The sequence below is a fragment of the Polypterus senegalus genome, chromosome 6 (assembly GCF_016835505.1).
Source record: "Polypterus senegalus isolate Bchr_013 chromosome 6, ASM1683550v1, whole genome shotgun sequence".
NCBI classification, from domain to species: domain Eukaryota; kingdom Metazoa; phylum Chordata; class Cladistia; order Polypteriformes; family Polypteridae; genus Polypterus; species Polypterus senegalus.
In genome coordinates, this window is record NC_053159.1 from 48,464,379 (window position 1) to 48,479,124 (window position 14,746).

At 37.3% G+C, this 14,746-nt stretch overlaps 1 protein-coding gene across 1 annotated transcript in view; it reads left to right on the forward strand.

Moving 5' to 3' along the window:
- The window catches only part of lrrc47 (leucine rich repeat containing 47), a 56,742-nt gene extending 45,019 nt beyond the window's left edge, over nucleotides 1–11,723 (forward strand). Inside the window, exons 6-7 of the mRNA XM_039755986.1 lie at nucleotides 553–642; nucleotides 10,321–11,723. Of these exons, the coding sequence (XP_039611920.1) occupies nucleotides 553–642; nucleotides 10,321–10,557 (327 nt within the window). The 3' untranslated portion in view covers nucleotides 10,558–11,723. The remainder of the gene's footprint in view (nucleotides 1–552; nucleotides 643–10,320) is intronic.
- The last annotated feature ends 3,023 nt before the right edge of the window (nucleotides 11,724–14,746 follow it).

A 14,746-nucleotide genomic window follows, 5' to 3' on the forward strand; every position in this document is an offset into this window, starting at 1 on the left:
TATCGGCATTCTTCCTTTGGTCTTTGGTGAAGTGTCCGGATTGTAACAGTTTCTCATGTTTTCATTTAATCCTATTGTTTATATAGAAATGACCCAGATTAAATCGATGTGTGAACAGGGAAAATTACCTTGAGGGGTCACGGTTCCAAAGTGTCCTCCTTCCCCCTTTGTTTCCAGGGGGAAAACATTTAAACAGAACAACGCTATAAAAGACGTGACTCAGCACAAAACGCCTTTAAGACTCCCCCATTCGTGTAGCACTGCTACAAATTTAATTTATAGTGAAAGCTTTAATATATAGCTGTCTGTCCATACACTGTATGCACAGGTTAGGCAATCATTTCTTTTATTTGCTGTGTCATGTAATATAATTATGATTTTTATTAATATTTTGTTGTTTGTTAAGAACAACTGTTCTAAATTGGTCAATGAAGTCTAGCTTGAGGTTACTTCAGTACAAAAATTTAATTGAATTGAATTATTTCCATGTACTTCAAGTGAAATGGACACAATGCTTGAATTTGTTTTTTATGTTCATTATTTGATTTTTAGTTGACCAAATCCACCAAGGAAATACTTGTTGAAGTGACAAGCTCCAAGAGTTTGCAGGTCTGTAAAGACATTATGGATGCTCTTATTCTGGTAAGGTCTTTTTTTTTTTCCTGATTTTTTTGTGGCTTATAATGATCCCAGAAATATATCTCTGGGCCTGTTACAGTATGCTTAATATGTGCTATTGTTTTTTGTTTCCCAATATTTCTTTTTAGTGCTAAGTCTAAAAATAGTCCCTTCTTTAAAAATGCACACAAATTACCTCCACTTAAATAAAAATCATAATAGTGTATGACCGGAAGGTTTTACCAGATATATTATTGTTAATACAAACTAAAAATACAACAGTCGATAAACAAATGGTGCAACCCTAACAGTCTTATTAAATATGCATAACACAAGTCCCAGTAACACTTGTGTTGTATGTATCCTGCAGTATTTAAGAGGATCAAGACAAACAGTTTATGAAATAGATTGAGTTCCTTCCAATTCTTTTCCATGGCAATAAGTAATAGACTAGAGGACAACCAATTTCCATCATTGAATTCACATACCAGTATAAATATCATACAGGTGAAACGATAATTGTAATCATATAAACTTGGTTTTCTTCCATCTACACACCATATTACACTGTATTATATTGGGGATTGTTTTCCCCACTTTGTGGTTGCTTACTAGACTGTCTTTAACTCAAGAATTACCAAAGCCTACAAAAAAACTTGTAATCCAGGCCCACCTTAAATCTGTTCGCACCTCAACATCAGAGTCTTTTGTGTTGTAAATGTGTCGATAAGCAGCAAGGAGCCTGCTATCCCATTCTCCCACCAACGCAGAAAGTTCTCTCTGCTCAAGTCTGTTTATCTGCGTGTCAGTTGCCAGGAGTTGTATAGGGTAAATAATATATCGTTATTTGGAATACCTGCATTTCATGTGTGTTCTGTGTCTACAACAACAATGCAGAACTGTAACAGCAGTTGTGTGGAGCTTCCACCTGCAGCTAAAGTCACTTCAGTACACATGTACTTTGTGAGCATGCCTGTGTCGATCAAACAGAAGAAGCTCTGCAGTTTACTTGTGACATTTTACGCTGTAGGAAGATAAGTAAATAAATCAGGGTAAATATCATTCAATCTGGCTTTTGTATAAGTAACATATACATTGTTTTCATATAAAGACCATCACAAAATATAATCACAAACAGAACTTTGCATGATAACTTGGTGAACTCTGTAAGCTGTGCTGTTTCGTTGAAGGACGGGTTTGGGGCAGACTAACTGGCAGGATGACGCCAGACCTGTTGCTGCATCCAAACAGTGCAATCTTATGCCTTTACGCCTGGTGCAGCTGCGTTGTTCTTATATGTGTGTGGACGTTTCTTGCAGGGAGGGCTTCTGTTCTCTTTCTCCAATGTAGAACCTTTGTCCTCAGCTGAGTTCACCTTTGCTATAGTACGTCTTTATTTGAAAATAACAGTGTCAGATCGGGGTGAGCATGAATGCGAATAAGAGAATAAAAGTGAATTAAAAAAAAAAAAACACCTTTACAAGTACTGTAAATTTACACTGGGTGTTACAGACTCAAATCCAATGTATGTTTTTATTGTATAATAGTAAGAATAAGAGCAGCTCAATACTCAAAACAGAGGCATCTGGTATTGAACCATGAACATCTTAATTATGAGTCAGCAGTTCTTACTGCTGCACCACCAAAACAGTCGTATTAAAAGTGTGTCAATGTCACACCTTAACGCGGGTTTTTCCTTTTCTGCAGTTATATTCTTCAATAAAAGCGCACTTGTTTTGTTGTACTTGTACCTTTTGTTCAAGTGTTTATTTGATATTTGGACTTCACACATTATACACTTCATGTCTACATTTTGTCAATTATTACTAAAACATGAAAAACATTTCTGTTTTAATGATGTGTTTACATAGATTGCTATAGACATGTAACACACATGAAATGTATGTATTCCAAATAACAATATATTATTTACCCTATACAACTCCCGACAACTGACATGCAGGTAAACAGACTTGAGCTGAGAGAACTTTCTGCCCTTTCTGTGTTGGTGGGGGGAATGGTATAGCATGCTGCTTGTGCTTATCAACACATTTGCAACACAAAAGACACTGATGGAGAGGTGCAAATGGATTTAAGGTGGGCCAGGATTTCGAATTTTTTCATAGGCATTGGTAATTTTAGTGTTAAACCTAAGCACTAAGGAAAGATTTGATGTCTGCACATTAACCTTATATTACTCCATGTTAAGTGGCATGACCTCGGCATACTGTTACAAATAAGCAGTGTATCATGCAGACACATATTTAAACATTACATAAATGTAATGCTGTTACAGATTGTTGACATAGCCCACATTCTATAAACTTTATTCATTCCCTGCTAGCTTATTAATTAATTAATTATCCATATCTGTGTTAAAGATGTACTACTTGAAAATTATTATGAACTGTTGGGTGGTTTCTTTGAATTATGAGCACTCTAATCACATGATTTTGAGATTGTTTTGTGAATTTGCTATTCTTCCAAAAATTTAGGCATAATTAAGATTTCAGCTTGTTGTCAGCCCATCACAAAACACAATGTGTGCATTCATTCATTAAAGCATCTTTACACAGCTTTTTCTAATTTGACATAATCCATTTTTTATTGTCTCTGCATAACCAGTTATAGGTTACAGACAGCACACAGCTAGAGAAGTAACATTGTCTCCGTATTGCAATGTACATGTATGTAGCCCCAAAATTTTTAATGTATATTTTTTTATATTCAAAAAATGTATTTTGCTTGATTGTTGGTTGCTAAAGGAATACATACCATATTTCTTAGGACAGTTCAATATATCGGCTCCAAAGAAATATCTTAATTTATCCCTATTTTAGACATTACTAGTTTCTCATTTCAATAAATTATCCAGACATTGTACACTTTTGCACACTTGCTAGCTATAACTCAGTGCAGTATGGTTACTCACCAATTACATCAGTTCTATTCAGGGCAAATAAGATCTGACCAGTCAGATGTCCTGTAAGTGTGCCTGTGTCAAATGACATACTAGCACCAGATCTCTTAAAATGACATAGAGCTGTCAAACAGAAAACATGGAAATCTGCACCTCCAGCTAAGAAAGAACATTATACCTAAGTGGTTAGTGATGAAGTCAGTAAAATCGCTGCCTTTGTATAAAAGTTCAGCCTTTGAGGATAATGGTCTGTGCATTTTTTCCATTTTTGTGTTCATTGCTGGTTTGAGATGCACACTGCATTGTCTAACATGCTTTTAAAGCTGTGCTGGACCACACTTCTAGTTCTCTTGGGTTTTTGTATATGGCAGCAGTATTACCCTGGATTAAAAAGATAAGACATGTTTTATAATGCTAATATTATGTCAGAATTAGATTTTTACCCACTCACCTGTGTACCCTTGCTTCTGGTGTTAAGTATTGACATGGGTCCAACTTAGTACAGGGCAGTGGTGCGTTTCAGTTTCAACATTGTTATTGTGACCTTCTCACAATAGTATGACATTCCTTATTAGTGTTTCTGAAGTCCATCATTAAGTGATTTCTGCTTCACTATATTAGTAAGACCAGGCATGGAAGCAGCAAAAGTGATGTTACTATGTTCACTTGGTCTCCACAAGCCAGTTGTCCCTATTGTAACTTTTGACACCACCTGCATAAACACAAGAAAGCTAGAAGGATCATGAAGCCCCACATTTATGGTCTGTACTCTTACAGAATTCAAGATTTAGCTAGCTTTTGCCTACAGGTACAAATGGAAACATATGTTTATCCCAGCCTAACCCTGCCTTCCACCAATGCCCCCGGAACCCTTTACCATACCTCTGTAAGCACAGGGGGGTTGTTAAACATCCTAATATTATAAAGCTTTGGTTAGATGGATATAGTAATATGTATGCTATGTATCACAATGGAGTATTCTCTCTTACTGCAGAAACTGATGAAACAATTGAGATCCATTTTTTTAGTTAAAAAAAAGATAAGTGGGACTTTTTAAATACAGGGTTTTTCAGTTAGGTGTAGTAAAGTGACACTTTTTGCTGACTTTATAAATGAATATGTGGCATCTAAGGCTGGGCAATGTATTGAATTTTTATTCAATATTTATGAAAGATTAGCATGAAGTCAATATTGCAGTCTTCAGTACTTTTTATTTGATGATTTTAACTTCAGAAAGTTTAAGTAAGAATCTGTCAACTCCACTCGTGTTGCCTGGTTGTGGTGGTGAGTAAGAGAAAAATATAGAGCGAAGATTTGTACGGTAGGTGTTTAGACCATGTAGTGTTAGCTCTGCTTTTTGGAAATTATTTGGATGAATGCATGCAGGACAACATCTAAAGATAAAATACATTATTGCATATGAAGATGGCATAACTGGAAATATGATTGTCAGCCTTTGTAATTTTCTTTTGTGTGAATTATGTAAAGTTTGTGTATCAGTTAAGGAGGGGAATTTAGTTACTGGCAGGTTTGTTTTCATTTTAAGTTTGTATTTTTTGTTTAGTAAATAAACTGAGCTACCAAATTACACTTGTAGATATTTCATATATACTGTGTTTATTTTGCCTTATTTACAAATGCATTGCCCTGTCGATCTTTATCCATCCATCCATCCATCCTCTTCCGCTTATCCGAGGTCGGGTCGCGGGGGCAGCAGCTTAAGCAGAGAGGCCCAGACTTCCCTCTCCCCGCCACTTCTTCCAGCTCTTCCGGAGAATCCCAAGCTCCCAGGCCAGCCGGGAGACATAGTCCCTCCAGCGTGTCCTGGGTCTTCCCCGGGGCCTCCTCCCAGTTGGACGTGCCCGGAACACCTCACCAGGGAGGCGTCCAGGAGGCATCCTGATCAGATGCCCGAGCCACCTCATATGACTCCTCTCGATCTTTAATTTTTTTTTTAATTTATTACTATGTTGGTGGAAGTCAAATATAAAATCTTAACTTTTTTTGAACTGAGGTTAGTAATAGGATAAGAGAAAATCGGTAAAGAAATCTATGTGATTTTTATAATGGCAAATTTTTATATTGAAATGTTACTTTACTGCTTACTGGACTTAAAAGTGAAAGTTAAATTTTTCTGGGCAATTGCCACGGCTCAGGTGGAGTGGTGGCTCTGAAGCTAGTAATCTGTGCTGGCAATCTGAAGGTTGCTGGTTTGAATCCCTTAAACGCCAGAAGTGACTCTACTCCATTGGGTCCTTGAGCAAGGCTCTTAACATGAGTATGACGTTAATCTGCATCCAGCTAACAAGGAAAGCATGGGGGTTGGTGGCAGGATTGGCACTTTAAACAAAAAAACACACACACACACTGTTCCAGTGTGGTGCTGAGGTGTCACCCCCAGCCTCTCCACTCCTCTGCAATGTCTCAGTTTCAGTTGAAATATAACTGCATTCCTCCACATTTGTGGCCCCACTTACAAATGTTTCTTTGGTACTAATCCTATAAGATAATTTTCTGTACTGTAGAAAAAAAACTAAAAAAAATTAAAACACAGAGTGAAAAATATGAATTGGGCAGCTGCAAATAAAGAATTTTCTATGCAGGTGAATACAATTAAATCAATAACCAGCATTCCTGATATAGACCAGAGGTACTCAGTTATGGTGCTGGAGGTCCGCAGTGGTTGCAGGTTTTCACTTTAACTTCTATCTTAATTTGAACCTGTTTATTTACTAATAACACAATATGTTTTGGGCTTAGTTTTAATTCAGAACCCTTAATTGCCAATTTTAGTTTTAAACTGCTGCATTAAGGTTTTAACTGTTGCCTGTTTTCTTACCAGCCATCAGTTAAAATGTGGTGCAAATAACACAGGAACCCCCAGCTCTCCAGTCAACCTGCTTCCATTTAAATCTGTGTGCATACATTATGAAGCATATAATTAAATTTCAAGTTTTGTCATCTCTTAGGCCTGGCTTCTAATTACCAAACTGGTTGGAATGAAAACCTGTAACCACTGAAGATCTTCAGGACTGTAATTGAGTAACCCTGGTATAGACAAAAATCACATGTATGCAAATAATAATTTAGAGCCATTATAGTTGATGCCAATCATAAAACATTAGTATAATGTACAGTACATGTATTATGTTGCGTGATTAGTGCTGTAATGAATCAAGAGCTTTGTCATTTCATCCATCCATCCATTCATTATCCAACCCGCTATATCCTAACTACAGGGTCACGGGGGTCTGCTGGAGCCATTCCCAGCCAACACAGGGCGTAAGGCAGGAAACAAACCCCGGGCAGGGCGCCAGCCCACTGCAGTTGTCATTTCATATATGACAAAAGCTAAAAGTGATTGTTGATAACCTCCTGAAGAAGGAGAAAAAGAGCTAAAAAGACAGATCCTAACATCATCTAAAATATGAACATGAGTCTTATCATGTCCTGATAATGCAAAGAAGATTCTGCTTGCATCTTGGCCTGTCTGTAATGTAAAATGTGCCGGAACTATACATTATATTATTTCCTTTTTGGCCACTTTTTTCAAGTACTGTATTGAAATTTATTCTATTAAATATTTGTATATTTTGATAATCAAGTACGTACAGGTAGTCCCCAGGTTACGGACATCTGACCTACGGCAGCTGCAACACATGTGCCTCAGTAACTGCCATTCTGTCATCTTCCGCCTGGGGACACTGTAAGCGGTGGCTGGAGGGGGGAAATTTCTCTGCTCACGTAGTGTAGTGTCCCTTGGGTGGCTCCCGGCGGCAAGCGGTAACCCATGGTCCATAGTCACTGGGGCCACAGCTATCGCTCGTGTGCAGGACGGAGGCTTGATGGGGTGGTTCGTTGCCCGGCCACTACGCCGTAGCTAGTGCTCCTGACTGGACGCAGGCTGGATAGAGCAGAGGGGGGCGTTTCACTGTCCGCCTACCACACATGGCTGCCCCGTTCGTTCTTGCTGGGCGGCTGGTAATGCTAAAAGCGATGACCCAGTTGTGGCTGAACAGTGACCATTGAGGGAGAATGGGGCGGCGGGGGGGTAATTCACTACCTGCCTTTGGCCGCACCATGTTCATTCTCGGTGGGCGGACGCTGCAGGCAGCATACTGTAGTGGAGGTGATTGTGTGGTGGGCGAGTGATAAACTGCCTGTAACTAGTAATTTAAAGTGTCATTAGACTTCATTTTTTTCTACGCTTTTTCTCCCCTTAAGGGGATTGTTTAAAATCATACCCTAGGTTTATTGGGCTCGAAGTGTGGTCTTGCCTCACTTGGGGAGGCAAAATGGGGGGTGGTGGGTGTTGGAAGAGAGAAAGTTACTTCTTATTTCTCTTTTTAACTCCCACAACTGTGTGTGCCACCATAATAATAGATAGATAGATAGATACTTTATTAATCCCAAGGGGAAATTCACAGGTTACTTAACCATAATAGCTGGCAATAATATAATAATAATATCAAGGTTAAAGTTAATTTATGAAACATTGCACTACCTTTAATTAAGATTACATAATGTCCTCAAAAATTCAGAAGCAGAGCCTCTCAGGCCACACATTGAACTTTGTAAACTGGAATATCAAAGATCTCAATCATGATCTATAGAAAAAAAAATATTCTCTCACCTAACAGGCCTAAATGCTAAGATAGTATTTTAACAGGAGACCAGTTAATAAGTAAGGACCAGTTTCAATTGCAAAGAGACTGGATTGGCCATTCCAGATATCTTTTGAAATTCTGGTACTGTAATAAGGACTACTGATAAGGATGTTTGTGGGTCTTATATATACTGTACAGCACCATATCATCTGTATCTTCTTATATAATACGCTACCATAGCTGCCCGTTTGTCTGTCCAGGATTTTAAGTCACCTGTAGCTCGCAAACCGTTTAAACTATTGACCTGAAATTTGGTACACATATACTACGTGACCCAGCCACAGAGGATACACAAACCACTGTTTCTTCATGCCGGTCCCAAGCCCGGATAAATGGGCAGGGTTACGTCAGGATGGGCATCCGGTGTAAAATTTTGCCAAATCAAAATGCGGACAACAATACAGATTTCCATACCGATTCGGTCGAGCCCCGGGTTAACAACAACTGCCACCAGTACTGGTAGCCAAAAGGGGGCTGGTGGAAATTGGGCTACTGTTGACCGAAGAAGAGTGGGGAGACTTGTCCGGAGGAAGGAGGAGAGGAGAAGAGTAAACAGAGATGACCTGAGAGTAGGAAATTTGAATGATGGCAATATGACTGGTAAGGGGAGAGAGTTGGCAGATATGATGGAGAGAAGGACGGTTGATATATTGTGCATGCAAAAGACTAAATGGAAGGGGAGTTTTTGGAGTGTTTTGGAGGTGAAAAAGAATGTTGGACAGAGTAATGATTATGAAGCTGGAAATTGGAGATATGATGATGAATGTTGTTAGTGCATATGCCTTGCAAGTTGGATGTGCGATGGAGGAAAAAGAAGATTTTTGGAATGAGTTAGATGAAGTGATGAATAGTGTACCCAAGGAACAGAAGTGGTGTTTGGAGCGGATTTCAATGGACATTTTGGTGAAGGGAACAGAGGAGATGAGGAGGTGATGGGTAGGTATGGTGTCAAGGAAAGGAATGAAGGAGGTCAGATGACCTTGGATTTTGCCAGAAGGATGGACATTGCTGTGGTGAATACGTATTTTAAGAAGAGGAAGGAACATAGTGTGACGTACAAGAGTGGAGGAAGTGGGGGTTATTGGTATGGCGGGCTGCTTGGGCTTATCCACACATTTAGAAGACAAAAGACGCAGATGGAGAGGCGCGAAGGGATTTAAGGTGGGACGGATTTTTTTGTTTTTTTTGTAGACTCTGGCAATTCTAGTGTTAAGATTGTAGGTTCGATACCACTTTGTCGCTAATGTCATTTCTGTCAAATCACCTTCCCACCCAAGTCAAGGTTTTTGTAATGTGCCATGATCTGTGTGGCTTATGGGTGGCTAAAAATATATTAAATATTTTAAGTGACAGAGCCCAGAAATATTGAGTTACAGTGATAACTTCCAAAAACATTAGTACTGATCCACTTTTTCATCTGCAGAAAAATACTAAGAAATCCTTAAGGATTCTTCAGTAAACCTGCACTTTGGGAGACAATTGGTTTTGCAGCAAGGTGACAACCTCTATCATAAAAGGAATGCTATACTGGAATGACTTAAAAACAATAGTGTTAATATCCTAGAATGGCCGACTCCAGCTACTGTATCAGTCCAATTGAGAATTTGCAACTGAACTTAGAAGAGGCTGTTCATTTAGGGATTGCCATGCAACCTCACAGTGCCTGAGCATTTTTACAAAGAAGAATTGAGGAAATATTGCAGTGCATAGAGGCCTCTTTACACAGAATCAAGACTATCGTGGTTTCCAAAATCATCTAGTAAATACTAACCTGTAGGGGGTGAATACTTATGTGATCAATTATTTTGTATTTTATGTTAATTTAGATCACTTTCTAGGGGTATTTCAATATTACATTAAAGCTATTTTCACTTCAGTGTAAAAAAAAAAATTTAATCCATCGTCATTCAGTGTTGTGGGTGAAATATATTTTGTCTGTGGCCTGCTGTAATTATTTTTTCATCATCTTTATGTAAGAATGAGATTTTCTAGAAATATTTTCTGTTATTTTAATTGCTTTGTGAAGAGTTTCAGTACAGCTCATTATGGAAGGCAATATGTAAAAACATGAATAAATTTCAGTTTATCCTAATCTAAATATTTTTTGCTTTACAGAAAATGGCAGAACTGAATAAATTTACTTTTGATCAGAAGGAAGAGGTTACTTTGGAAATGGAAAATGAGGGTTCTTGTCCAGCGATGGATGCCTGTCCACAACAAGAAAGTGACAATTCCCCAGAGCTTATAGTACAGCAAATTCGTGTTGTGGATGCACAAGGCAATCTGAAGGTGGTTTACCCTTCTAAAACTGATCTGAACTTGGAAAACAGTATCTTAACTGTTCTTCGTTAGTATAAAATGCTTTTTGGAAGTTCAGCTAGAAGCATCAGAAGTGAGCTGACAAACTTAAGGTATTGGTGCAGACATTGTGAAAACATCAAGAAGACACTTGCATAATGAAACACTTCATGTGAGATGTTTTAAGATTTGCCTTTGATTAAATCAAGCAGTTGATTGTAAATGATAGTAACCCAAGAAAAGCACTTTTCAACGGGAACTGTTTACTAAGCATTCTTCAAAATGTCTTCAAAGGGAAGTATGTTTATAATTTTTTTACATATCTTCCATGAATGTATGCTTGCACTCTATTAATATTTTTAATTCTATGGTACAGCCTTTCAGCATTTTTGTTTAAGATGACCAATTGTTCACAAAACCCTACTATGACATTGGCCAAGAGAAAAAAAAAATTAGATTTTTATTTTCACTTTCATTTTGAATGGTTAAATAAAGTTGACTAATTGTTCATTTTCATTTAAACAATAGCTTGAGTCTCTTGTCAATAGAGATTACACTAGACATTCAGCTTTGAATTAGGTCAGTTTATTTATACGCTAGCTTATGTTGAAAATTTAACAAAAACAATGTATTTTGATTATGTTGATGTACAGTATGTTGAACTAATGTTTTCCATATCTTTAGCCTTTTGATGGTGGTAGGAGTGTTTTGTGATAGGTACAATAACATCCTGTTGAGTCTGTCAGACTGACACGTTAATGGTTATAAAAATGGTTTGATGACCATGTCTTCCATTGATTTCAAAACTATTTACAATTTAAGCTTTCTTATCATAAAAATGTAAATTAATTTTTTCCTGTGTGTTAATATATAAGATTTTAGTAATACGTTGTTTTCATTTGTGTCTTTTATTAGCCAAATATAAATGTTCTTTAAGCTAACATTTGTTGACAAATTGAATTATTTTAGAGGCCATATGTATAACTGTTTTTTTTCTGGGGTGTCTATATACAGGCATTCCCCATTTGTCACTTTGGTCTAATGCAGTAGAAGTCCATCAGCACATTTAAAATATTCTGCGATTTGCAAATTTCAGGTCTGTATGATTCCTTGCAGACAGTGCTACATAAAAGTATGTAGACCCTAGAGGGGTGGGTGGTCATTGTTCTTGTGTTGCATATTAAAATAAATCTTTTTTTTAAGCCTCAATTTATATAAGATCCACAATCTTATAAATTCTATGTTTGGGATTACTTTTGCCTAATTTATTATTCTTCTTGTGAATGCTGGTAAAATTTAAGAAGGGTGTCCACTTCTAGGCTGGGTTCTTATCATATTAAATGTTCATTCATAAATTATTTGTCTCACAATGGACTGATGGAGCTAGCATTTTTTTAGATGATTTTAATTGCCTTCCCCCAAGCTAATGTGCAGTCACTACCCTCTTCTTGATGTCATGTAAGATCTCCTTTCCACTTAACATGGTGTGTTTGTATTCACCCATGTGTATAACACCAAACTGACTTGGCTTCTTATCTCTGTTCTGCTCAAGCTCTTTTTCCTTAACTCTTTGAGGGCTGAATAATTTTTTCTAAAAAAAATGCAGCTTTCTGAAAAGCACACATGTAAATCATCATAAAATGTCTGTTGCTGTGTTCTCTGGCTACCAGTTTGCCACTCATGGCCGGCATGACAGCTATCGGGTATGAGCGGCAGGCTGGCTGCCATGTTCTCTTTTGGGGGTGGCAGTGGCAGTCAAGCTGGTTTGTACCTCTTGTCATTGTAAGTGTCTGTCTTCCCAGGTGAACATTGCCACAGATGCATCAGCTACATGAACGTGTTCAGCACCACAATCAACTGGGGACCGATCAGCTGATGCAGATACCTCACTTTCGTTTTTTATCTCGATCTCCAGATCCCTTGCATCAAAATCGGTGCCCGACCAGTCAGGGTCCAATTCAGTGATAATATGTAAAATGGTGTCCACAGATTATTTTCGCTTCTATCTCATTAAATGTCAATACAAATTTTGCTGTTTTTTGCAATTCACTTCTTACACCAGCACAGGGAATCTTGGTCAGACCAACAAAGCTCACTTTCCTTCTAGCAAAGACGGTCAAACTAAAATGTAACGGTGGGTTTTGTCACCGTTTCCAGTTGATTCCTGTCTGACAAAAGTTGACATCTACTCTAAAAGAGTTAAGGTATCTCTCTTGATTGATTCATTTGGTTCCCAATGATTTACACCCCTGATTCTGTACATCTACTTGGTTCATTTATTTTTGCACTTGCACAAATTCCTTTTAGGTGTGTTAACATAGTATGCAAAAATTACCTTTTGCAATTGCCTTGTCTTTCTTTCTATCCATATAAAACAACTTGGCTCCTAGCAGACTGATTCAATTTGGCAGAGTTATTCCTCAAGGAAATTTGTCAGAAAAAGTTACATTTTTGTTTTAATAGCTTGAATACAACTAGATTGCATTGTATATATTTTTGAAAGTTCAAAAACTCCCTTTGAAAAGCATTGGTGAATTTATGAACTTGTCTACTTTAAATCAGAGAAATATTCTTTACAACTTTAATAACAAGATTCCTTTACTGTTTCAGATTTACCTTGAGAGGGGTCACTTCAACTTGTTTATTTTGTACTTGTATATTCTCCTGTTTTACACCTCTGATAGATGCCTCTAGTGGCAAAATGCATTCCAAATACACATTCGTCAAAAGCCAGCACTCGCAACCCACTCGCTTCTCCTGCTGTTTGATGCAAGTTAAACATAAAAGTAGAAAGTAGAAATGGATGCAAGAGTAAAGTAACTAGAGTAAACAAATATGTACTCGGTGTCTGCAATAAAAGCAAACTTACTGCTGCATTATCTGCAGATAATAATCATCTATATTTCTGTGGCACTATCATTTTTCAACAAAGTCTCAGACCAGCTGTCCATCATGGTCTGAAGCAGCCAACAATTTTACCTTCAGTCCTTGACTGAGATTTTAACTCTTCATCGGGAACTTCTTTAAAAATATTTTGTTTTAAAAAATGTCAACTAAAATTAGTCGTAGACCCTCCACAGCTAACAAATACACATCAGCCACTGACATTTTTACATCACTTGAAATGGAATCTGTTCTGTATAAAAGTTATTGAGCCACCACATGCCTGTTTGGGATATGTTTTTAACCATATGACATTGTAAAGTGTCATTAAAATGAAATTTATTTAATGTAGTTTACTGATGTGTTATAATTGCTTTCTGTTATCCTTATTTTTTAATACGGCTTACTGTTAACAAAAATATTTAAGAAACTGACTATGTTGCAGTAATTAAAAATGTAAAATGCTCCAACTTTCAAATCAGGTGACTAGTTCATCAAAGCACCTCAATGTTGCATCATGTGTACACGTTCTAACTTGTACATTCTTTTTTTATACTAATCAGTTCCTCTTAACCAATATATAGGATTAGTAATCTCCTAACTATTGTATCAGATGAGAAAGGCTGGTTCTGATTAGACAACAATTTTGTGGTAATGCTAAAGAAAGCTACAAGTACTTGTACATATTCACATGATTTAATGCAGCACTGAATATTTTCAAAATAAAAGCACCTACAAGAAAAACGCAGGAAACCATATAATTGACATCTCCCTTCCAAAGCATTAGGCAATGATCTGATTTTGAAATCACTCAAACTGTTTTTAAGTGTTGGTGTGAGTATGCTTGATGGTGGATGATGTTCATGAATGGAATAAGCTAAATGGATGAAAATGAGGTCTCAATATATATTAGATGTACCAGAATTCTATTTCACATGTTTCATTACACCCCTAATTAAATCACAACTTGAGCAGAGTAGAACTTAATTACAGTATACTTACAGTGGTGTGAAAAACTATTTGCCCCCTTCCTGATTTCTTATTCTTTTGCATGTTTGTCACACAAAATGTTTCTGATCATCAAACACATTTAACCATTAGTCAAATATAACATAAGTAAACACAAAATGCAGTTTTTAAATGATGGTTTTTATTATTTAGGGAAAAAAAATCCAAACCTACATGGTCCTGTGTGAAAAAGTAATTGCCCCCTGAACCTAATAACTGGTTGGGCCACCCTTAGCAGCAATAACTGCAATCAAGCGTTTGCGATAACTTGCAATGAGTCTTTTACAGCGCTCTGGAGGAATTTTGGCCCACTCATCTTTGCAGAATTGTGGTAATTCAGCTTTATTTGAGG